We start from the raw sequence: 25,484 nt of genomic DNA, 5'->3' as shown, positions 1-25,484 counted from the left end.
CAGAATACAACAGACACTAGTATTGCTGTATGTATATACGTGGCTGTATAACCAATGTGATCCTGCAATCTGTACACATGGAAAAATGAGAATTCATACCCCTTTTGAATCAAATGTATGATATGTCAAGATCATTGTATTGTCTTGAGCAACTAAATTTTTAAAATAAATAAATAAATAAAAAATAAATAAATGGGGGGATGATCTCACAACAACAAAGCCAGACACAAAAGAATACATATTTTATGAGGCCCTTCACAGAAAGATAAAAGTGTTCAAAGTAAAATCACAGTGTTTATAGTAGAAAACAAAAAGACATCAAAGACGCAGTTACCATAAAAATCATGATAACCGTTATTGTTGAAGAAGCAATGATGGGAAGATGTAGGGGTGTCTATGATGGTGGCAATTTTGTAAATCTTGACACTAATAGTAATTACATACCTTTTCCCTTTCTAATCAATCAAATAAGCAGGAGAACATTCTGACTTTGAATATGCTGTATCTACATATGTTATATATCACAATAAAAAAATTTGAAAGACTCAGTTTAACACTATAGAAAGGCATTTTTATCAGATTATTCTCCCATTCACTATAGCAACTAAATCTAAAATTGAAGAGAGAATTTTAATTGATAAGACCTGACCTGAAGAATTTAACAATTAAAGTAGAAATTAATAATGACATATTTTCATTAATTACTTAAAACGCCAATAAATTACATAACTCAATTCAAGGTAATATAATAAAATGAAACAAAACACCTCTTAAGACACCTAACTAATTACCTGCTTAGGTAAAGTTAAGTTGTGGGTGCTCTCACTATAACCTATAGCAGTGAAGAGTTTATCTTTTTCCTCTGGAGTCATAAGGTCATCAATAGCTACAAAGAAATGATAATAATTTAAGAAATTAATTGCTTCAGTTTTCCAGATATAATCAAGAAGTCAAACCAAACTAATAAGTGTCCTGAAATCAACAGACTCAGATGCTACAACAAAGTCAGCTAGGTAATTTCCTCTAGCATTCTACTTTGACTAATCAAAACAAAGATCCTGTATTTGTCTATTTACATTAAAAAGCAAAAAGATGCTGTTAAGAAAATTCAGTTCTCGTTTAAAGATTTTTAAATTCTCTAAGAATCTTGAAACTTATCATTAAACATTCATGTAAAAGGTAACTATGAATGCTAAATGTTGAGATCTCTAAATTTAAACATTATGTATCTAATCTGCCTTATTTGCTTGTAGTTTACTGTACAGAGCTGATCTTATTTGAAAGTATTTAAAAATAAAATTCAACAGGCTAAAGTGTAATCTGCATATTTTTTTGTTGTTGTTGTTGTTGTTGTTGTTTTGGTTTGGTATTTTTTACTGGATTATAACAAATTACCTGACTTGGAACTTACTTTCAGGAATTAATGATTCTTCATCTTTTTTCTTAGACTCCTTTTTGCCCCAAAACCCACTAAACCAGCCTCCACGTTTCTCGCCTGTGTCAGATTTTTTCCTTAATTTTTGTCCTGACCGAATCACCTAAAAAAAAAAAAAAAAATTAAAAATGGATTCAAGGATAAATTCCCTCTTCAGTTTCAGGTACATCAACAGTCAATTTTTTATCACAACATTAGAGTGAAACAGTCAAGAAAGTCAATTCCTTCTTAAACAATGCTCATGGGTATGATTAGGTTAATTTACAGTTCCCCCTATTAATTTCTTTTCTATACCTATTGACAGCATTTTGACAAGGCTGCACTATATTAGCAATATAGTTAAAATTTCAAGTAAAATTTTTCTAAGGTAAAATTTTTTCTCTATAAAAAGACTCAAAGGATACACAGAAAGATCTGAAGAGCAATTACCTTTTGTGTATAAAGTAATATATGTGATAATAAGCGTCTCTATTTTCTTCTGTTGATCTATATACTTTCTAACTTTTCTATGATGAGATGTATGAATATGTCATTTATTTTTAATATACCAAGAAAATCCAGAAATGACATGGGACAATGTACCAATTAATAAGCAACTATGAACCATTATAAACAGATCAATTCCAATTTGGGGAAGAAAGAGAACAAAGGAAAATAAAAGAGAAGAAATAATAGGGGCAAAAGGAGAAAAGAAGAAACAAGGGAAAACAAAAGAAAAAATGAAAGCAATAGGTCATAAAAGGCAAAAATAAGTAGATATGGGAAAAAAACTTGAAAGTCTACAAGTAAAAATGTTGGCAGCAGCACTTTAAGTTGCCAGGATGAAGAGTGACTTGTATTTACTTTGTTTTTGAGGTTTTTCAAAATTTTAGTTATAAACGTTTTAAAGATTACCCTGCTTCATATTATTGATTTTTGCCAGTACTCCCACTTAGTTTTTTCATGAGACTAAAGTAAGCAAAAAAAACTTTAATCTCTATTCCCATATGCATAAATCTCAACTGCTTCCCATAAAACTTAGACTTCTTTATGCTAGGATGAAAGGAATGATATTAACATAAATCAACTAATAAAACTGATTACCTCAACTTGTGCTTGTTGCCTTGCTAAAATTATGTTAAAAACATCTAGAGTCTTCTCCAAGTCCTATAAGAGAAAGAGACAATTTCAAACAAAGAAAATACTCAACAGATGAAAAATTATTTTCTTCTTTGATTTCGAGGTTCATCTAGTCCATTATCAGTACTTGTGATGCAATGAGAGTATAAATTGGAATGTACATGAGGTTTTTAAATTTTTTAATTTATACAATAACAGAAATGAATTTTCCAAGAAAGTAAGTCCTCATTACATACAGAATTTTTCTGTGGGACCACTGCAATTCATAGATATCCAAAAATGCACATGGAAATAAGATTATTTAAGGTGATTTGTTTTACTATTAACTTTATGATTCTTCCTTCTTACTCTCCCATACTGTATATTATTTTGCAACCATTGTACTAAAGGTATCATTATAATCACAAAATTTAAGGATGCAAATTCTCCAAGTTAATAAGCAGACTAAGGGATAAAATGATTTGCAGAATTTATATGAAAGTGTGTAGGTAAAATCTAACATCTAATGGATAACCTGTATTCCCAGTGATTCATGTATTTTTCTATTGTAATTCTTACAACTCTGTAGAACAGATATTATTTCCATTTTATGTACGAGAACACTAGACTTGAGAGGGTAAGAAATTTGTGTCCATGAGCAGAACACTGGATAAATATTCAAATACTTGACTTCAATCTCATGTTTTTTTTTCTTCTAATATGTCATATTAGTGACTGTCAAATATCTCAGAATAATAGGAATTCAATTCATTCTTCACATTATGAATCAGAGGTAGAAACTTCTATAATCTAAATCAGATCATATTGAGCAAATTATGTACTTGGAGTGTGTTTTCTTTTAATAGGGGGTAACTAAGACAACTCCTTTTTCATGGAGAAAAGGCTATTTTTTAGTAAGACTCAGAACTCTTAGGAAAGTTACTACCATCTGACTATGGCACTTTCACTAACAAACCAGACATAACTAGCTAATAAACATATAGTTAAATAGGTTTGATAATTATCTTCTAAGTATTATAATAAAAAACAGACACATTTCCTCACACTGGTTGCAATAATTTTATTTTATTTGTTATTAGAAGGGGGGATAGTTTAAAAGAATAAATACATTTTCTTATAAAATTCTCTCTCAAAGAGATGAGTTCTGTTCTTTTTAAAATTATATACTCATTAAAATTAATATTAAAGGGTGAGTTTTAAAATAATTCTCTCTACTATATGTAAACTATACCTGAATTTGTTTCTGTATTTCTTCTGATACTTTGGTCTGGGTTAGCTTGCTTTTGTAGACAGTTTTATAACTCTGAAGCAACTGCCTGTGCTTTTTTATGTTACTCCATGACCACATTCGTGTATATCTTCTTATGTGAACTTCAAGAACAGAATTAATTGCATAGTTCCACCTAAAAATCAAAATTTATTAGTAGCCATTTAAAGTTTTAAGAAAGAGCAGGGAAACAGTTTCTCCCTTCTCTCTCCCCCTTATTTTTTCTCTCCTATCTTCCTACACTGTTAAAATTTTTGTTCTTCTTTACTATCTTTCAGTAAGAGCTCAGTATAACAGTGCCAGTCCTCAATAAATTCTCAAATAGATTAAATAAAAAAACCCTCCAGGAAAGCAATATGGCAAAGCAAAATCATAAAGGCACAAAATGACATATACCATGGAAAACAGTACAGTCAGGTTCTGTGGAATAACTTTTTGGTAAGCAACAGACCATATTAACCCTGGTGGTCCCACGATTGTTATCACCTAGTGACATCACAACTGATTTAGTTCATGTAAAAGTACACTCCTGATAGTCACACAACAACAAAAGTACTTAGGGTTGCATTTTTCACAATATATCCTAATATTAAAGTACACATGACTGTATGCCAGCATGTTTATCATACTGAGTCCATGGTGATGACTAATAAGATTTTTCTGAAACACTGAAAGTCCTGAATGCTAAGTTAAAATTTGGAAATCTAGGAGCAAGAATACAAGAGGATGTGTTTAGGAAAAATTAACAAAGACATCTCCTTCTATATGTTCCTTTTTAAAAGTGGCTGGACTACATGGTTTTAAAGGTCTCTTAATTTAATCCCTAACATATTTTATGTATCTCATAAAATAAACAAAATCTAACTTACCACTGTCGACTGTTGGTATGAAGTGGTAAATAAGGTTTGTATTTCCTGTAAGGGGCATTTCTAACCATATAATCCACTGACTCCAAAAGGTCAATCATACTTAAGTACTATTAAAACAAAAACAGAATTATATTTTTACATTGCACATATGAATAAAGACCAGATTTTATTCTATTTTTCAGTCTACCAAGATTCCAAAACAATGTTGCCTGGTAACTCAAAAATGCACTATATTGTCAAAAGTACACTATTATTGGAACATCTCTGTAATCCTAGCAGCTCCAGAGGCTGATGCAGGAGGATCACAAGTTCAAAGCCAGCCTCAGCATCTTAGCAAGACCCTAAGCAACTTAGAGAGACCCTGCCTCAAAATAAAAAATAAAAAAAGGGCTGGGGATGAGGCTCAGTGTGGGTGAGCACCTCTGGGTTCAGTCTCTGATATCAAAATAAAATAATACACTATATTTAATAAAATTTAAGATAATATCATTTATACACTGTAACGTAATTTTTAGACTTCACTACAAAAAAAAGTGTTGCCAATTAAACTTTCACATCACCAACAATAAGTATCCTACTTTTAGATATGTTAAAATGTAAAATATACTCAAAAATAATGAGATATTCTGCCTGTAACTGCTAATATGAAATAATATTTTTAAAATAACGTGTTTTTCCATTGGTACATCATTTCAGTAATAGCCATGTAAGAGCTGATTTTCAAAATGCTTTAGAAAACTATTGAAAAGATAAAGCTATTTAATTGCCCATCTCACCCACTAATTCAGCAACACTGTGTGGATCTGACAAACAATTCACCTGAAGCGAAATACAGGCACAAGAGTGGATAACATGTCTTCAGGCTAGAGAAACATGCAAGTCTAGCTTCTTCCTCTCTCATTTTTCCTAATGCAATTCTAAGGATTACCTATAAATGTGACCCTTCAGTGCTTGAAATATGTCTAGTCTGAACTTAAATGTACTTAAAGTGTAAAATATATCATAGATTTTAGACTTAAGGGGAGGGAAAGATATAACATCACAATTTTCTATGTTGATAACATTTTGAAATGATATTTTGGAAATGATAGGTTAAATAAGATGGATCATTAAAGTTAATTTCATAATTTTCTTTTTATTTTGCTAATATAACTACTAGAAAATCTAAAATTACAAAAGCAAACTTCATTGTATTTATTGGACAGCCCTGGGCTAAAATTGCCATAGTGAAATCTCCAGTCTTCCTTTCAGTTTATTTTTTCAAGTGTGCTATCCAAACCCTCTGGGCATATAACCACATTTAGGAAACATAGAAGGAAAGAGTTGCCCTCATAGCTGTTCTAAAAATAAAGAAACAATATTTATTATAAACAGTGTCTGCTATTAAAAACTGTGAAGGGAAAAAACACATTAAAATGTTCTACCAACTGTGAATTAAATGGAAATAATGTCATTTCCATTGTCTAGTTTGATACAATTTCTAAGATTTAGGAAAAGATCAGATAAAGAAAAATATTTCTTAAATTTGAAGGTTTTTTCCTTTAAAAAAATTTTTTTTTGAAGCTTCCAATCTCAACATAATGAACCACAAGAACCACCAGACAATTATAGAGAAAGAACAACTGCAAAGGATAAAAGCAATCAAGACTCAATAAGACTAATCAAAGCTAAAAGTGTCCCACTGAATCTTACCTGGGGCTTAGTTAGTTCAATGGCAATATTTTGGACTTCTATGTTGCAATCCAGTTTGGGTGTTTTGAGTTCTATTTCTGCATAAGGATTCATGTAAAGTTTCGCAGAGGCAGATATTGGCTGGAAAACTTAAATCACATGGGAAGACTTAAATAAGATGTTTATATGCTCTTGCATATAAATTACTGTAAATAATTATGAGAACTCTGAAATAAACATACATATGTATATATAACAAAATCACTAGCAAAAATATTTACGCACCTACTCATCTGCATACTACCAACTGTCAAGCTCTATGATTAAAGTAGAATCTGCAAAGAAATTGGAATCCTATATTTCTAGTTAAGAAATGTTCAAAACACAGCTAATCTGTATAAAATTAGGTTTCTCTTCCTTGCTACAAGATGTTTAATGACTTTATTATTCATTAAAAATACCAATATAGGGAAGGAAATAAAATGTAATTAAATAATCAGTGGCAGAATTTTGGAACAGAATCGTAAATAAAATCATCCCAGGAAAAACGTTACCACTTCATGATTCTCAAAATGGTCATTACATATATAATCTTAGAGTTAACAAAAGAAAATATTCTTGAATTGAGTAATCATATTAAAAGGTATATTAAGGTAGATGTAGAGCAAAGTATGGTAATAAATTTTAACCGGACAGCCTTAAAACTATGTAAGTTGTGACCATGTATGATAATTACAATTTTCATCGTGTATAAACAACTTAACTAACAGGCTATTTACAAAAACCTAAGAATAAAGTTGTAGATTTTTCTGAACCAGTTATTTTATTGATGAAACTAAATGTTCTCACAAACTGTCAGTACTTGAAAACATTTGTTATTAAATAGAGAAGTCTATAAACAGAGACTCTAAGTCCCAACATCCAATGGCAATTAACTACAACAGAACCTGAAGAAAATAATAGTGAAGAGAATAATATGGAATATGAAAGGACATGAATACAAAAGCTGAGGGCAATCATAAAGGAGTACACTAAATAAAAGCAAACTGATAGCTTTAGAATGAAACTGAAATGGGGGGAAAAAATTGGATAGAGAAGTAGTAAACAAGCAGGCAGGTTTCTCAGAGACCTATTTCTAAAATAAAAGTGAGGCTGCCAAGAAACAGAAAAAAGTAGTTCACTTAAAACAATGTCTAGAGTGGTTGGTTTATCTTAACACCACAACAGTGATATGCTAGGGATTTCAAAAAATGTTTTTCACACTTCTGACTTAGTGATGTACCAGTTAAACAAATGACTGGTATCCGGTCGTCATTAAGAACCGTTTTTATTAAACACACTTAGAGAATGTAGGTTATTTTTCTGAATACCCAGACCTCAGAGGCTTTTAAAGAAGGAAAGGAGGAGAGGAAGCAAAAACAATGGGTACGGAGTAAAGCCCTAAAACAAAAATAATTCAATGTCAAGCCAGGAAGAAAACATGCTGGTCAAAGAAGGCTGGCTGCACAGAGTGAACTGCAGCTACACTGCCCATCCCTCCCATTTTCCACTGGCATCCATATTATGATCTAGGCCCAAATAATTAGTTGTAATCCAAATATGTTGTATCGTAACAGTAAGGTATAAAATTAACATGCTCTATTTGTCAAAGTAGTTTTTTAAAAGGTATGTTAAAGTATTTAATTACATGTTTGTTCCTATAATATGAAATAAATTATAATCATTACTTACTATACTGATGGTTCGGGGGTATATTTCTACTGGTAAGAATTTCATTTTTCAACTGATCCTAAACAAAAAATCTGAATTAAATGAAAAATAAAATGTACACATATGCAGTGACACATAACAGAAAACAATTTGGTTCTTACATAGGTATCTGATTCTTCTTTGTAACTACGAGTTCATGAGAAAAATATAAACATTATTTACAGGTATATTTTTTAGTATAAAGATAAAGAAGTAGATAATTTTTAAACATTCTAAATATCTAGAAACATCATAATACTATGTTCCTCTACATCTTTGGAAACAAATACAAATACATCCATAAATTTCTAGTCAAAAGCAAATTATCTCTTTTATATCTTTAAGAAAAAGAGATAGAGCCTTGAAATTTACTAGTTCAGAAAATTTAACTGGTATTCCTTTCTCCCCTAAGTAAAGAAACATAATTAAGATTGGCTTAGCACACTGAAGCACTGAATTAATCTCTCACTTTTCAGGAAACCATCGCAAATGCTAAAAATACTGGCCAAGGATATACGCTTTAGATCTGAAAGTTACCTTCTTTCTTACTAATACTCTTAATCATTCTCATATGAAATACCTCGATGTAACAGGAATACCACCAAAAGACCATAATGAAGTTTTTACCTTGATTCTCACATCACCATTTACTGAATGATTTTGCAAATACCCTCAAAATCAAAAGTGTTTTTTTGAAGACACACAGTGAATTTCAAAAAATGTTTTTCACATTTAGTGATGTACCAGTTAAACAAATGACTGGTATTCTGTCGTCATTAAGAACCTGTTTTATTAAACACACTTGGAGAATGTAGGTTATTTTTCCAGGAATGGTTTGAAATTACCAAGATCTGCTCCCTTGATCCATGGTAAGACATGCAGCAGTTTACATTCCAGTAAGCACTAAGACTATCCAGCCGTATAAGCTATAAAACAGAAACAAAAGAGGTCAAAGCAACAAACAAAATGAAATCATAAATCAACATAAGATTATTCTCATGTTCACTACTCCAGAATTACCCAGCTGCAACTTTCAACTTTTAAAGGAAATAAAGTAATGCAAAAATGAGGCAAAATATATACATAGACTTTATTTGTAAGTATACTATTTGCTAAATTGGACTTCCAAGAGCACAATTTCCAAGAGACTCAATTATCAAATATTTATTGGAAATTTAGCATTTAACAGACCTGATAAGTATTTTGTTTAAAAAGAAAGACATGATCCCTCCGGCAAATACCAATGGCTATTTCCAGAAGAGGATGCTGGAGGAGATTCCATGATTAACAAGATAGAAAAAGCTACGGATTAAATACAGATCCTTATTGGAGATACACAGTGTTTATTAGCATATTTAAAGTACTATAAGTCCTGTAGTTTAAAACAAACTGAAATACACCTGTTTAATTACGTTTAGCTTAGAACTTTAATAAGTAATAACAGGAGGATATTTTTTCTGTAACATCTCATAATATCTCAATTACTTGTTGCTTCTTAAAATTCCACTGAGAAATATTTTATCCAGTTTCTTCACTTGTTAGGTGAAGAACCTAAACTTCAGAGTATGTAAACAATTATATTAGGTCATATAGTTAGTATGAAGCAGAGCCAAAACTAGACTCTAGGCTTAATTCACATCAATAGCAAATTCTGTTCCACCAAAGTTTCTTCAAGAAAATATATCAAGTACTTACAGCCAGGAAACTAAAAAGAAATGTACATTCTAATGATAATATAATACCTTGTATATAATTTTTTCTGCTTCATTTAATATGCATGGAGTCCAGTGTTCATTTGTAGTCTAAAAAAAACACACACAAAATAACTGTGAAATGTGATATGTCACACAACAGTTCTCTATTATTTGTAAAGATTAGCAAAATAATGTAGGAATAAAAGACATCTATCTAACAAATGTTACTGAAGTTAGGGGCTTCTTTATCTATTTACATAGCAAATCAAAAGGACAATGAAAAACAGAACTGAGGATGTTCTAATTTAACGAAGTTTATTCATTCAGAAAATAATTATTGGGCTACTATGTGCCTGAACTGTGGAAAGAACTGGATATGAATTAAAACAGAGAACTAGAACTAGTAAGAAGGTACACATTATTTAAAAAAAAAAAAAGTGACTGTAAAGTAGGAAGACAGTATGGAAATCAGCACAACCATGTTTCCAGAAGACACTGAGGGTGGCAAAGCCAATACTGACTTATTTAACAGCAGGGGCATTACTAATGAACTTGCTAACAACGGTTTCTATGGAGGAGCAGCGGGAGAATCATTGGAAAGTGGGGAAAGAAGCTAGCACAAGTAGAAAACTCTCAAAAGATCTGACTGCAGAGAAAGGGAAGGCAGTAGTTACACAGCTTGTGAGAGGTAATGGATGGTTAAGACTTTTTATTGTGTCAGAAGACATCTGAATGTGTTTAAATGCTTGCAAGAAGGAGTCTGAGGGGAGAGTCAGGGAGGGTAGGAGAGAGTGTTAGTTGAATACTCAGGAAATGTCCTAGAGGGAGATTGATGCAAAGAAGGAGGAAGGAAAGAAGGAATAGATTCTTGAGGATAAGGGGGACGATGAGATCCTGAGAAGAGGTGGGAAGAATACTTTAGATTTTAAAAAGTTAGATTGTACTTGGAAAAATAGGGGAAAAGAAAGGCATGGATAAAAAGCAGGTAGAAGGTTTCCTGTTATTGTCATTATAATAATCACTTGTACTTGAAGTGGTTTAGCCAAAAAAAAATGTAACAAGTGTTACACATAAAGTACCTCATTTAATCATCATAAAAACACCAAAAGGTAGGTACTACTGTATCACTAAATAAATGTAGCCTAGAAGGAGATCAACATATATATAACCAGTATAACAGTACGTTACAGGTCTTTTACAAAATGCAATGGGGAGCATAAAAAAAAGGAATGATAAATTCTAAGAGAGAACAGCAACAACAACAACAACAAAAAAAAAAAAATAATGAGAGAGACAAGAGAATAACTCATATATGCATTAAAACCTGAGTAGACTCACTAGGCAGACAAAGAGAATAAAACAGGCAAATAAAACAGTACAAAGAGTCTAAGCAAAGACGCAGAGAGCACAACAGCACACACTATGGAAACTACACTCACACACTACTCTGCCCATTAGACTACAGGAAGTACATGCTATATTCTACTTTTTATTTTGTCTGTTAGACACCTGAAGTTAAATATTGTTCTCACCTATGGCCACTATTGTTAGACTAAGTTTTCTGGAACAATCACCACAGAACTCAGATTCTGGTCTTTTATGAGATATTACTGTATATTTCTATGCCTTATCAAAAGCTACTTCAAGTGCTTTTTGGATAAACAGTATCTGAAACACTAGCTTCCTGACTCCCTTTCTTTTGTTTCTCTAGCTCTTTTTCTTTGTTGCTCTTGCCTCAACATCAATCTGTACTTCTCTATATGCACATATCATTCTTAAGGTTGCCACCTAATTCTGTCCTTGTGCTTCTCTGCCAGTTCACCACCTTTCCATTTTTCTTCCTCTCATGTCTTCCTGAAACATTCTGCATTTAACCAATCATGAGGCAAACTGTGAGCAGTATGATTTATTGCTCACTACCCTTAATTTTGAAAGTATTTAAGTGAACCACATTTTTTCCTCCATAGAAAAACCTAATCTAGCTATTTTCCTTCATTTATATGTCCCAAAACATGTTTCCCATCATTTAATTGCCTATAATGAAAAGAATGTCCATTCTTCATATGAATAACTCTCTACCCATAAGAACTTTTAAGAGAAAAAGCAAACTGCATTATAAAATACTTTATCAAAATGAATAATTTTACATACAACCCCACGTAACTCACACACTCACACACACACACATATACACCTATACTTGTATAAGCTATTTGGGGGGGTGTATTCCACTTATACCACCCTCCAATACCAAGTTTGAGTACATAATTCAATAGTAATTTGTCTAACCCAACTTTTCTCACATATTTAGATTACAGATTTTATTCCTTTCAAATAATTTGATATTGATATTTTGATATGTTAATGAAAGACAAAATAATTAGAAAATGTAGCAACAGCATCACTAAAAATGTTAAACTTTTAGAAAGCTACATAAAGATAATTCATAAAATTTTTAATATCTGGGCTGGGGTTGTGGCTCAGTGGTAGAGTACATGTGAGGCTCTGGGTTTGATTTTCAGCACCACACATAAATAAATAAATAAAATAAAGATCCATCGATGTCTAAAATTTTTTTTAATTATAATATCTATCTGTGGTAATATTTGATTCTAGGCAATTCAGCTTGTAACTTTGAAATAATAATTTACACGTTCCTTACCAATAGACTAAATTCTCCCAATGTGACACCAAATGAAAGAGGCCGCTCTGGATCAGTGACCTACCAAAGAAAAGGGACACTTAAATATACCGATGGTGAGGACAAATCCATGCTCTACCCTTTACAATAGTCAGCAGAGGAACTGTTTACAAACAAGTCATACAACCCAACTGTACGTGTGGAAAAGAAAGGAGAGGAAAGAATAATATGGGTGGCATTATCAATATTTTACAGGTACAATACTAAAATAATATTTCCCAGTGGAAGTCTTTTTCTTACAAAAAGTAAGAGGATACAGTAACTATGACTAAAGAGACTCTTCTCTAGATAGCTGAAAGAGGACAGTCCTTCTATCTCATTAAAGATGTCCTTCATACATAAAACAAGGTGCTACAGATAACACTGCCTCTAAATAATTTTTAAAACATTTAATATGTTCACACTTGGAAATGTGAACTGTCTTTTTAAACCTTTAATTTCTGGAAATTTCAAAAATGCTTTATTAGGAAAAAATTTGATTGTAATATTTAATTTCCTCAATCACTTCACCCAAAACCTACCAATGTGAAGCTGCTGTTGTTTCTGATCTTCAGTATCATGGCTTTGTTTATACATACTACTTAAACTACCACAGTGTGTCCAGCTTACTGTCTGAGCCATCCCAAAGATGCTCAAGCCATAGAACTATCTGCTTCTGACAGAAATTTGGAAAAGTAGGGTGAGAGGAAGAATAGCTTTCTAAACTACCCACCTGGAGCTCAAATTTTGTCACATGGACCTTTGTCAAAGAGGATGTGTGCACATACACACTGGCTTAAGGGAAAAGCACTACAGCTTTATGAGCCTGATTTTGTCATTAATATCAGATCTCTGGATTTGTAGTAAAACATTTTCCTTTTTTCCTACACTCATCTTTACACCAAAAGATGACTGGTTCAAAACAACTTGCTGCAATTTTAGAAGGAACTTTAACAAATCCCAACTCCACAGTTGCTAATATACTACCTAAAAATTACAGCAATTAGGGGCTGGGATTGTGGCTCAAAGGTAGAGAGCTTGCCTTGCATGTGTGAGGCACTAGGTTTGATCCTCAGCACCACATAAAAATAAATAAATTAAATAAAGGTATAAAAAAATTACAGCAATTATTTAATGAGCATCTTTATGATAAATTATTTTATTTTTCCCATTTCTTACATTCTATATTTCGCATAGCCTTCTAGATACAATAATTAAGGTGATCACATTGAAAGAAATAAAATACAAGAATCATTTGTTCTTTTTAATTTCATTACTTTTAAATTATTTTAATACATTTGGTCACTGACAGCAATTTAAATGATTGATGTTACTTATCCCACTCTTGTGCATCTCTATTTTTTAATTAAATAAAAAGAAATAATGTACCTTTCTAATTGTATTCAGTCAGGAGACAGCTCAGTTTAGATTCAAATTAATGTTCCCATTCACTAATATGTCATTAGGAGGTTTTTGTTTTTTAATTGACAAATAAAAATTACATATTTATGGAGTACAATATGTAAGAATCGAAGTAACTAACATACCCACCACTTCATATACTTACCGTTTATTTCTGATGAGAACATTTAAAATCTATTCTTATAATTTTGAAATATACATTGTTATTATTAACTATAATAAACTTACAGTACAACAGAATACCAGAACTTAGTCCTCCTATCTAACCAAACCTCTGTACCCTCTGACCCACCTCTTCTCTTTCTGTCCCCAATTTCTGTAAACCATCCTTTTACTCTCTACTTCTGAGTTCAGTTTTTTTAGATTCCATCTATCTTGCAGTATTTGTCTTTCAATACAGCCTATTTCATTTAATGTAATGATTTCCAGTTCCATCCATATTGCTGCAAATGACAAAACTGCCTTCTTTTTTTAAGGCTGAACAGTATTTCCTGTGTACAACATTCCCTTTATCCACTGAGAGGCACTTCAATTGCTCCATATCTTAGCTACTATGAATAGCACTAGAATAAATATGTAACTGCTGACATCTCTTCCAAATACTTATTTCAGTTTCTTTTAATATATACCCAGAAACAGAACTGCTGTATCTTATGGTAATTCTATTTTTCATTTTTGAAGGAAACCTCCACAGTTTTCCAAAATTAGGTATAATTTATATTCCCACCAACAGTGTATAAGGGTCCCCATTTCTCCACATAGTTTCAGCAATAATTCTTTTACTTCCATGATGTGCTGAGCACATTTTCCTGAGTTTGTTATGAACATGGACATTAGAAGTTAGATTTCTGTTAAATGTTTGTTAACAAAATTCACTTTAATAACACCTTAAAACCAAAAAGATAATATCAATATAAAATATAATTTAAAAAAAAAACTACAAGTGTGTCTTACTAAATACTAAGTTATACAGAGGACTGGGGAAGGAAAATAAACTCTAGTATGTCCACACTGCTTTAATTCAATTCAAACTTAAGACAAATTTAATATAAAAATGCAAATTCATTTTTAGAAGAGATGGAATAACATTTCTAATTTCCTAGGTCAATGACAAAATTTAAGGCTTCTTTCATATGTTTCAAACTTTTAAAGAACAATACATATTAAGATCAAGGGATCTCATTTTAACTAAACTAATCATACACACAGTTATTAATCAACTGATATTAACCTTTGGTTTTAAGTAAAGTTTGGTTTATAAATATATTGTAAGTAGCTGTGAGTAGTTCAACTATATGAAATGTAAAGAGAACAAGACTGTAGTCAAGTGAGGAGGGTTTTAGACCCCTTTCTGCCAACTACCATGACCACTGATTATTTCATCACCTTTTGGAACTAATTTTATTGTCAATATAAAAAGAAAAGTAGTTATTTAACATTATAAGTATTATTAACACATAAAACAAATTTTAAAAAAAAATAGAGGTCAATCCACATGATAATTTTATGCTATATTTACATCTGGAGATGGCAAATAAAAGCAGCCCACCACAGGAGATATGATAACATACTTCAAAGACAGAAATCAATCTTAGATTTAAATTGGGTACAAGTAATCCCTATATGAAAAATGAAGAAATCATTAAATATTATATCTAATTACTATCTTAAACCAAATAATCTGAAATAACTTACATCATCTTCATATTTAATGTGAATATCTGTGATTTTTACTTGTACATTTTTTATTACTTGTGTTGCCAATTTTTCCAAAAATGTATCCTTTTTGGCTTCTTTTGGCTTATCTGTTAAAAAATAGAAAAATACAAGCTGAAGAATTGAAATTCACACATACATTACAAGCAATGACCAAAGGAGAGCTAGGATACTACTCAATGGAAATTATGCCTATTCTAGTGTCTTTATTTTTTTTTAGATTTTAGATTTTAATATGCATTTCAACTTAAAACTTACTTTTGAAGTTAAACTGTAATCTAACATTAATTTTGCCTTCCAACACAGAAATCAAGTGGCAGTGTGTATAAACAACACATGGCATAAAAACTACTTTTACCTACCTTTTGAGCGATCAAGACCTTTAAAACGTTTCTTAAAATGTTTTTTGTGCTTTTTACGCTTACGTCCTTCTCAGTGGAAGCATTTTAGTGAGAAAAGGATAAAATTCATGTTAGCAGACAAGAGGACAGAAAAGAAAATAAGAGAATTCTTCCTGAGAGCAAATTCTGGTACAACTTACTTTACCTTATTCTAAACTGATCTATTATTTTAATACAAACACAGATTCACAAACTTTCTTTGGTCTAGAAAAACATTCTTCAGTAAAGAATAACCTACTTTAATCTACAAAATAATTTGGCAGGTGAAATTATAAAAAAAAAAACTGGATAAACTATCCATTTGCAATGATCTCTGTAATATATATAACTTTACAATACGAAATTTCATTTCAATTTGAGTCTGTAATCAAAATATTGGAAATGTAATAATGACAAAAGGAACATAAATGAAATGAATGAGTATGTTGCCAACAGATGAACTCCTCTGGATGCTATACTTCAAAAACAAAATTATTTAATTAGTTAAAGATATAAACAATATAAGAGCATAAACTATACATTGAACTGTTTTTAAATTAGTTGTTATTACTTTAAAATTATATCCTCTTTTTATTTGGCACTGCCTCAGTGTATTTTGGTGTTATCCAACACCTGTCTTACCCAATTTCCAAATCTTTATATTCAATTGCCTACTAGGTGTCACTTCTAGAACTCTGAGGCAGTCTCTGAATGGTCTCCTGTCCTCTAATCTCCATCCTTATCTCCTATTTAAGGTCCTTCCACACTGCTACCAGAATGTCTTCTAAAATATTACTCACAGATTGTTAATCCCGTCTTCAAAATCATTTAGAGGCTCTCTGAAGCCAGCCATATAAAATCAAAAAGTATCTGCATGGCACAAAAGGTCCTGCCATTCATCCTTGTACTAGAAACTACCAAAAAAATACTTCAACTTTCCAAAACAAGCCATACTTTCTAATGCCTAATGCCTTTCTACACATGGTTCCCTAAACTTGGGCTGCCTTTCCTGAATTTTTTTACTAGGCAAACTTCTAGGTTTCCAAATCTCAGGTCCAGCTCTGCTGCTTATTATGAAACCTTTTAAACTCCTCAAAGCAGCTCTAGGATCTGCATCTTATATAAAATTCCAATAAACAATGATTACACTGTATTTGAAGCATCTGTACAATTCTCTTGCCACCAGGCAGGAAGCTTCCTTTAGGACAGGGATTAATTAATGTCTGGGCATAAAGTACACAATATATACCTGTTCAAATGAATTTTTAAAATCTATACTTGAACATTCTAATAAAATACAAACTCAATATTATTTAAATTTCAGAGAATACATGTGAAATTTAGCTTGAAATTTCCAATTTGTTCTTTATACCTGCAAACTTCTCTACTGTAAAGTTAAGAATCAAATTCTAATTACAAGACTAAAACCTGAGTTTCAAGAAAAAAAATATTTAATAAATATATAAAAGAATCTAGGGCTGGTGATGTGGCTCAAGCGGTTGCGTGCTCGCCTGGCATGCGCGGGGCGCTGGGTTCGATCCTAAGCACCACATAAAAATAAAATAAAGATGTTGTGTCCACCAAAAACTAAAAAATCAATATTAAAAAATTTTCTCTCTCTCTCTCTCTCTCTCTCTCTCTCTCTCTCTCCTCTCTCTCCTCTCTTCTCTCTTTAAAAAAAAAAAGAATCTGGACAGTTCTAATATCATTGTTTTTTGCCACAAGGACAGTCCCTAATTTTATTCCAGTCATAAATTAAACATACTGAGTTTATTTATGAGACTGAGTTCTCCAAGAAATACCATTTGAAAAAGGACAAATCAGAATAGCCCCCCAAAACAATTTCATTTGGCTAGAATTGCTTTTAGAGACAGATTCTGATTCTCTTCAGATCTAACTTGTCGTCTTTCTAGTTACACATTTGTTCTATCCCTATGTTCTGTTTTTGATCCAATGTTAGATGCACCATGTTAGACCTTTCCAAATAGGTTCAAAACTAAGCTGAGCACTGCATAGCTCTTTAAAGAAATAGTCTAATAAATATGATGAACAGTAAATGATGATTCTCAATCATACTCTAAAGTAGTTTCCAAATATCTTGATCTTGGAACCCTTTGTCACACTTAAAACCTAAAGATTCTAAAGTGCTTTTCGTTTATATGGATTATAACTATTGATATTTACCATACCAGAAATTGAGAATTTTTTAAAATATTTTTGTTAATTCAATTAAAATCAACAAACCATTTCATCATCACATAGATAGCATATAGTTAAGAAAAATAATTACATATTTCCAAGCAATTATAGTACGAAGACTCATAATCACTTTGCTTTCTTACAAATCCCTTTAATATATGGCTTAGGAGAAGACAGCTGGATTCACATACCACCTTCTGTCTTTAATCTGTTGAGGTATGTGGTTTTGGAGAAGTATATTATTAAAGTCTGATTTAACTACAGATATACAACCAGAAAAGGGAAGAGTATTTTCAAGGCCTTTTCATATCTACGAACATGACATCAAAATTCAACAAATGGCAGTTTGTAAAAGGTAGATCCATCATGGAATATGAAACCTTGTAAATGAATTTTTCCTCCAAAAAAAATCAATGGCCCATCTTACATTTTAAATGAGCCTTTTACACATGCATGACCTTTTATCATTCATTGTTAATACAGAAATTTTGCTTAACTGAATTAGGCAAATCTTCCAAATATCGAATCATTTCATTACTTAACATCAGAAGTCACATTTGTTAAGATCAGCATGAATCTCATCAGAAAGTCTTTAAAGACTGGGAAGCTGCCCAGCTCAAGGTGACAAATACAAGTTTTCTAAAGTTCTAATTTCTCCTCAAAAAGCTCAAATTTTATCATTAGCAACAAATATTACTAGTTGATTTTACTTAAAGTTGTTTTGCTGAAGTGTCTACCACATATCCAAATCTGAATGACAGCATTCTGTCAAGTAAAAATAACCTTCTTAAAAAAGCAACTAGTTCAGCTCATAACTCAATCAAATGCAACTTCTTTTCCTTGAGATAGTCAACATCCTTCTGTGTGCAGAAGTGTTTTTATTCTCTTTTGTTTCATGGAATACTAAAGAGACATACACTCAAGAGTTAAAGTTCATTAATATTAAATTTTTCCTAATATATAAAGAAAGGTTTCCAGTAAAATTGACATTTATTTTGGTTTTTGTGTACTCTGAGTGGATGGTAGTGAAGAATATAATGACTACCAGTACAGTCTGGTGTACTGTCTTGAATCACACTAAGGCAGCCAGCAATTTTATTAACCTCTGCCTCTGTACAAGCAATGCAAATGTCAGCACAGTTAAAAATCCAATAATGTCATAGGATTATTATGAAACTGTTTCAAGAACCACCGCTCTAAGGTAAGAAAAACAGAAACAATGACAATAAAAAACTAAATTCAAATGAGGAAAGAATATACACTCAGAAACTAAAAAGAGGAAATTATTATGAAGTATATATTAAATCCTAGCCAATGAAGATATCATAAACAAAATTAACTATTGTCATTGTAGAATCACCAACATTCTGAGCCTCATTTTAATCCATGCTAATGCACCTTTTAAAAAGGGCAGAGGAAGGAATGAAGGTTCACTGGGATGGGGGGAGGTTCACTGGATGGGTAGAGTTTCAATAGGGGGATAGGAATGGGAAAGATACTAAAATGAATCTGATATAACTTTCCTAGGTCCATATATGAATACATGACCAGTGTAACTCCACATCATGTAGAACCGCAAGAACAGGAAGTTATACTTCATGTATGTACGATATGTCAAAATACATTTTACTGTCATGTATAACTAAAAAGAAGGATTTTTTTAAAAAAAGGAAACTGAATTAATTAGCAACTTAATTAGGTTTTCCTTTATAAGTGTCCTTGTTCTGCTATTTTTTAACAATGCCCAGAGATTTTGTTAAGATATTTGAATGGGTCACTGGAATTCATTTATATGTTAGGGGTAGGTTACTTCTAAAAGGATCAGAAAACACAGTAGCAAACTACAGAAAACTGGTTCAATTATAGCCTACAAAATTACACAGTATGTATCTCCATGATATCTTTTATATTAAAGTAACTATAAGACAACATAGTCAAACACACTTATTAAAGGGGTAAATATGTTAGAAGGGAAACTGCTTTCAAGGTACTTAATGCTGTGAATCTGCCATGCAAATTCTTCTTCCATTTATCAAAATGAATCTACATATTAAAGAAGTCGATAGTTGCAGATGTAACTCTAACAGAATGTTTAATGTTTAAAATACAAAATACAAAGCAGTATGGAGTTTCCTTGGAAATCTGGGAATGAAACCACCATTTGACCCAGTGCCTTGCAAATGCTAGGCAAGTGCTCTACCAGTCTATATATACCCAAAGGACTCAAAAACAGCATACTACAGGGACACAGCCCCATCAATGTTTATAGCAGCAAAATTCACAATAGCTAAACTGTGGAGGCAACCTAGATGCCCTTCAGTAGATGAATGGATAAAAAAAAATGTGGCATATGCACACAATGGAATTTTACTCAGCAATAAAAGAAAATAAAATCATGGCATTTGCAGGTAAATTGATGGTGCTGGAGAAGATAATGCTAAGTGAAGTTAGCCAATCCCCAAAAAACAAATGCCGAATGTTTTCTCTGATATAAGAAGGCTGATTCATCTTGGGGTAGGGATGGGGAGCATGGGAGGAATAGACGAACTCTAAATAGGGCAGAGGAGTTGGAGGGAAAGGGAGGGGGCAGGGGATTAGCAAGGATGATGGAATGTGATGGAAATCATTACCCAAAGTACATGTATGAAGACATGAATTGGTGCCAACATACTTTATATACAACCAGAGATATGAAAAGATGTACTATATATGTGTAATAAAATTTGTAATGCATTCTGCTGTTGTTTATTTTTTTAAAAATCAATAAATTTTTAAAAAAGAAATGTGACTAATCCAAATATAAATAAATAAAATACAAAATATAAAACGCACTTGCCATTCATTCATCATTAAATTAATATAGAAAGTTCCTGAAGACTTACACAAAGTTCAATAAATCAAAGTATTAATTTTTAAATGATTGCTATATTTGGACAACTTCCTAGTATATAAAAGAATCCTACTATAAATCCTAAAGCAAATGGCCTTCACTTTGCCTTTGTGAAGTTTCAAATCTCAATATGCTGAATAGGACAGTAGTCTAGAGGTGTCTCTGGAGTTACTACAAAGGTGAACAATCCAGAAGGATATGAGCAGAAACACAAGTACTTATCAAGGTTCTGATTAAAGTCTTGTTCTCTCCCGCCTCTGAAAACAAAATCCACTTTATTGCTTTTTAAAAGTTTGAAAATCACTGCTGCAGGAGAGAGGAACTGCTTAATTCAGAAATTATTACTGTATCAGAAAAAAAGGCAGTCCAAAATTGACATATGTAGATCAAACTGAGAGATTCCCAAGAGCAGTGAATCATGTTTGTATACCCATGCATATCTGGCTTTAGTCCCCTGCTTCAGATACACTCAAGAATCTTTTATATTCATTGTTATTAATGATGGCTATATAGCATTTACTATTTCTGTCCCAAATCTAACCTAACCTAGACATCAATGTACTTGCCACAAGAAGACACTCAAATACTTAGTGAATGAATGAATGGATGGATGCAGAAGGTAGGGAAAAGGGAAGATGGTAAACGGTGAAGACATAAATTACATTTCCATATTTTTCTAAAGGATGGCACACCGTCAAATGGACTTCACTATACACAAGCACGAATAAAAATATATTTGTATATAGTTGAATATAATTAATCATGCATACCCACCAGGCTTGACGTCCTTGTAAACAAAGTTTTCCAAGCCATATATGAACTCCCCTGAATGTGCGCCTGCATCCGCATGGCAGCAATAACCAAAATGCAAAGCATTTAAAAGACACCTTTAATCTCAAATGTAAGATATACCTAAACCTAATTTTATAGAATTAGAAATCATGTAGCAAGATAAATAAAATTAATGACAACAAAACCACTTATTTCTAATATTCACAGTAACACCATTCTTATTCTTTCAACATACAAACTTTGTTTTCATAATATTAAAACAAAAATTCTTAATAATTAAAATTATAATTTCTTATTTCAAATTAAGCAAGGTAGGCAAATATCAATTATAGTTAATGCTCCTTGAAATCTTTAACAAAATTTCAAATAGAACAAAAATTTGCTTTTTGGTTCTCTTTTTGCCTGCCATTTTGCTCATTTTTTGGAAAAAAAATATTATGTAATATTTGACATTGAGTTAGGTGAAATGACTTCATTTTACTTTAGTCCTCTGCTTCAGATACACTCAAGAACCCTCTATATTCATTCTTATTAATGATGGCTATATAGCATTCACTATTTCTGTCCCAAATCCAACCTAACCTAGACACTGCAAGTTTAACCTCCAAAATCACAGCTCTGATGCTCTGATTAGTGGCTTCCTAGATTTCTTTTCTTTCTCTTTCTCTTTCTCTCTCTCTCTCTCTCTCTCTCTCTCTCTCTCTCTTTTTTTTAATAGCAGGGATTGAACCCAAGGGCATTTAACCACTGGGCCACATCCCCAGCCCTTTTTTTTTTTTTTTAATATTTTTAGCTGTACACAATATTTTTAGCTGGACACAATACCTTTATTTTTTATTTACTTTTTAATATGTTGCTGAGAATCGAACCCAGTGCCTTGCAAATGCTAGGCAAGTGCTCTACCACTGAGCCACAACTCCAGCCCCAACCCTTTTTAAATTTTTTTATTTTTGAGACAGGGCCTCGCTAAGTTGCTGAGGGTGGCTTTGAACTTACCACCCTCCTGCCTCAGTCTCCAGAGCTACTGGAATTACAGGCATACCCACTGTGGCCAATTCCCTATATTACTAAAAAAGGGAAAGGAGAAAAGTTACTAACTCCCCCACTGGCTACAGACTAAAGTTCACTATTGCAGAGTTAAGAATATACGATCTACAGCCAGACTGGATTCAACCCTAGCTCTGCCATTCTTTCCCTATGTGATTTAGAACAAATTATGTAACTTTCAACATACTCCCCCATAAAATGGAAACAATAACAGCACCTATTAAATGAGTTAATTCATAGAAAACACTTGGAAGAGTGACTGGAAAATATTAAGTGTTCAATAAGTGTCAGCTATCATTGTCAGTATCATTTTATCATCATCATAAGGACATTTAAATCTCTTCAAATTTACCTACACTTAGCTTTCCAACCTTATATCCAAACACACCACAACAAACTCCCAAAGTGTCAGCTGTTCTCCACAGATACTCTACACTTTCCGTCTTCACTATCCACTCTCCTTTCCATATTGTTAACATTCGGCTGGATATATAACTTCATAGCATCTGCCCTGATCTCTTTGGCTGAACCCAGAATGTTCATTCTGAATGCTCTTAACATTCTATCTGTACCTCTTTGATGGAACTCAACACTTTATCCTAGTTATCATTATGTCTTATTTGCTCAGTTAAAATGTAAAGTCCTTGATACTCAAGTCCAAGGATTTTCTAATTTTTGTGTTTCCAACAATGTGTAGAGCAGACTGGCATGAAACTATCCAGGATACTGATACTAGAGGATATTGCCTTAAAAATTCTAATTTTTAACCTAGCATTGTATCCCCAGACAACATAAGTAGAAAAGTAAATCATATAGGCATCCAGCTCTGAAAGAATTGTCAAAATTATATGCAGTGCATACTTACTTAAAAACTATTAGATGTGCTCCAGAAAAAAAAAAAAAAGGAGTAATTTTAGAAAAAAGAAAAAGACCCAAGACCCAAGTAAGAGTGAATTAAACACAGAGAAGCAAGGAGGATTGGTCCCAAGATGAAAACTGTGTAGCTGGCCTAAAAGCAACCAGTGCAGAGGAAGAACTCAAGAAAAAAAAGGGGTAGGTGGAGAGAGCCAACAGATGGGTTTGGGCAACTCATGGGCTGGGGCTATAGCTCAGTGGTAGAGCGCATGTCTAGCATACCAGATGCCCTGGATTCAATCCCCAGTTCAAATAAATATGTGTATGTGAGTGTGTATGTGTATAAGCAAATAAAAAAGAAAGCTCTTACAATTCAAGAAAAAAAACAAAGACTGCATAAGAAAGAAGATATAATCATAGTATATCATAATGCCCTAATAATGTAAATATCATCAGTAGTTGGCCAAAAACTATGATATATCCATATTATGAGAAGAAGAAATCTGTGGTGAAAGGAGACAAAGACATAAACTCCTTAACTACTAATTATCTTGGAAGTCCTAGATAATTCCTTAGATTAATAAAATAGATAATGATAGAATGTTAATATTGCAAAAAAATACAGTTCCCTTTAAGGAGCAGGTCAGAAGAGTAGTAAAAGGGGACTACCATTTTTTATCCTAAGTTTTTTTGGCAAAACTATTTCATTTTTAAGTGTGCAAATATATTACTTTGATAAAATTAACATTGCAGATATAGAATCTAGCATTTAGTAATCTTCTGACTTTACTATGGATTAAGCTTTCCCTTTATGATAGCCTTCACAAGAAAATAAACTCACTCCAGTGAAATGAAAGGAAAAAACTATCAAAGAGTTTGTTAAAGCTAAATCTTCAAAAATGAAATCACAGTTATATTTTCATTTTTTTCCATAATATTAAGCAACACTCCAGTTTAGCAAGTGAAATAAATAAAAATACTTTTTTAGAGCAAATCAGCATGAGGATTTTATTTTTACTTTCATGTACTGCTGTTTACACTTTAATCATCTTCTCTTCTTCCTGAGTCCCTACATGTGTGCAATAGTGCTTTCATGCTTTTAAAATCAAGAAAGAAGTAGAAAAATAAGTCTGAAAAGAAGCAACTAAGCAATAACTATTAATTAATAATGTCAAAATGTAAAGCATCTAAAGGTCAGGGTTATCTTTTATCATTCACATGACTACTATAATATGAATATGTGACCTATATCCACAAAAATTAGAAAAGAATACTGAAATGCAAATTGAGGTTACTATATTTCTTAACAATTAAGGAAAAATAATTTATCTCAATATAGTAAGAAATAAACTGAATGTTTAGCAAAGTCCAACTCATCACTCTACAGACTTTTTTCTCATCATTCTTACATTATAAGCCAAAATCAAAATTTAAACCATCAAATCATCAGATCTCTTTCAATAAAAACAAAAATTAAAACTTAAAGCAAGATATTTAAACATTGATACTGAAAGAGTCAAATTTTTTTAAATATCCCAAACAATATCAAGAGAGACAACTAGAACTAGAATGACAAGAGAATTTCTACTGAACATATTTCACTGTAATAATGTACTTAAACTCATTATCTTGCAAGAACACAGGTAAAAATGCATCCAAAGAAATTCTTAGGGCTTGACCAAAACTGCAGGAATTTATA

The 25,484-nt window shown here is 32.0% G+C and overlaps 1 protein-coding gene across 1 annotated transcript in view; it reads right to left on the bottom strand.

Annotated features, from left to right (window-relative positions):
* Positions 1-25,484, bottom strand: part of Vps13c (vacuolar protein sorting 13 homolog C) — a 176,092-nt gene that overhangs the window by 122,744 nt on the left and 27,864 nt on the right. The window contains exons 6-18 of the mRNA XM_048793227.1: positions 21,866-21,928; positions 15,985-16,050; positions 15,602-15,711; positions 12,467-12,526; positions 9,853-9,912; positions 8,956-9,036; positions 8,093-8,150; positions 6,383-6,510; positions 4,691-4,797; positions 3,786-3,957; positions 2,519-2,581; positions 1,412-1,538; positions 792-886 (exon numbers count right to left, since the gene is read on the bottom strand). Of these exons, the coding sequence (XP_048649184.1) occupies positions 792-886; positions 1,412-1,538; positions 2,519-2,581; positions 3,786-3,957; positions 4,691-4,797; positions 6,383-6,510; positions 8,093-8,150; positions 8,956-9,036; positions 9,853-9,912; positions 12,467-12,526; positions 15,602-15,711; positions 15,985-16,050; positions 21,866-21,928 (1,190 nt within the window). The remainder of the gene's footprint in view (positions 1-791; positions 887-1,411; positions 1,539-2,518; positions 2,582-3,785; positions 3,958-4,690; positions 4,798-6,382; positions 6,511-8,092; positions 8,151-8,955; positions 9,037-9,852; positions 9,913-12,466; positions 12,527-15,601; positions 15,712-15,984; positions 16,051-21,865; positions 21,929-25,484) is intronic.

This window comes from Marmota marmota, unplaced genomic scaffold (genome assembly GCF_001458135.2).
Source record: "Marmota marmota marmota unplaced genomic scaffold, marMar, whole genome shotgun sequence".
Taxonomy (NCBI): Eukaryota; Metazoa; Chordata; class Mammalia; order Rodentia; family Sciuridae; genus Marmota; species Marmota marmota.
Note: the sequence above shows the minus strand (reverse complement) of the source record. Positions and strands in the feature narration are given on the sequence as shown.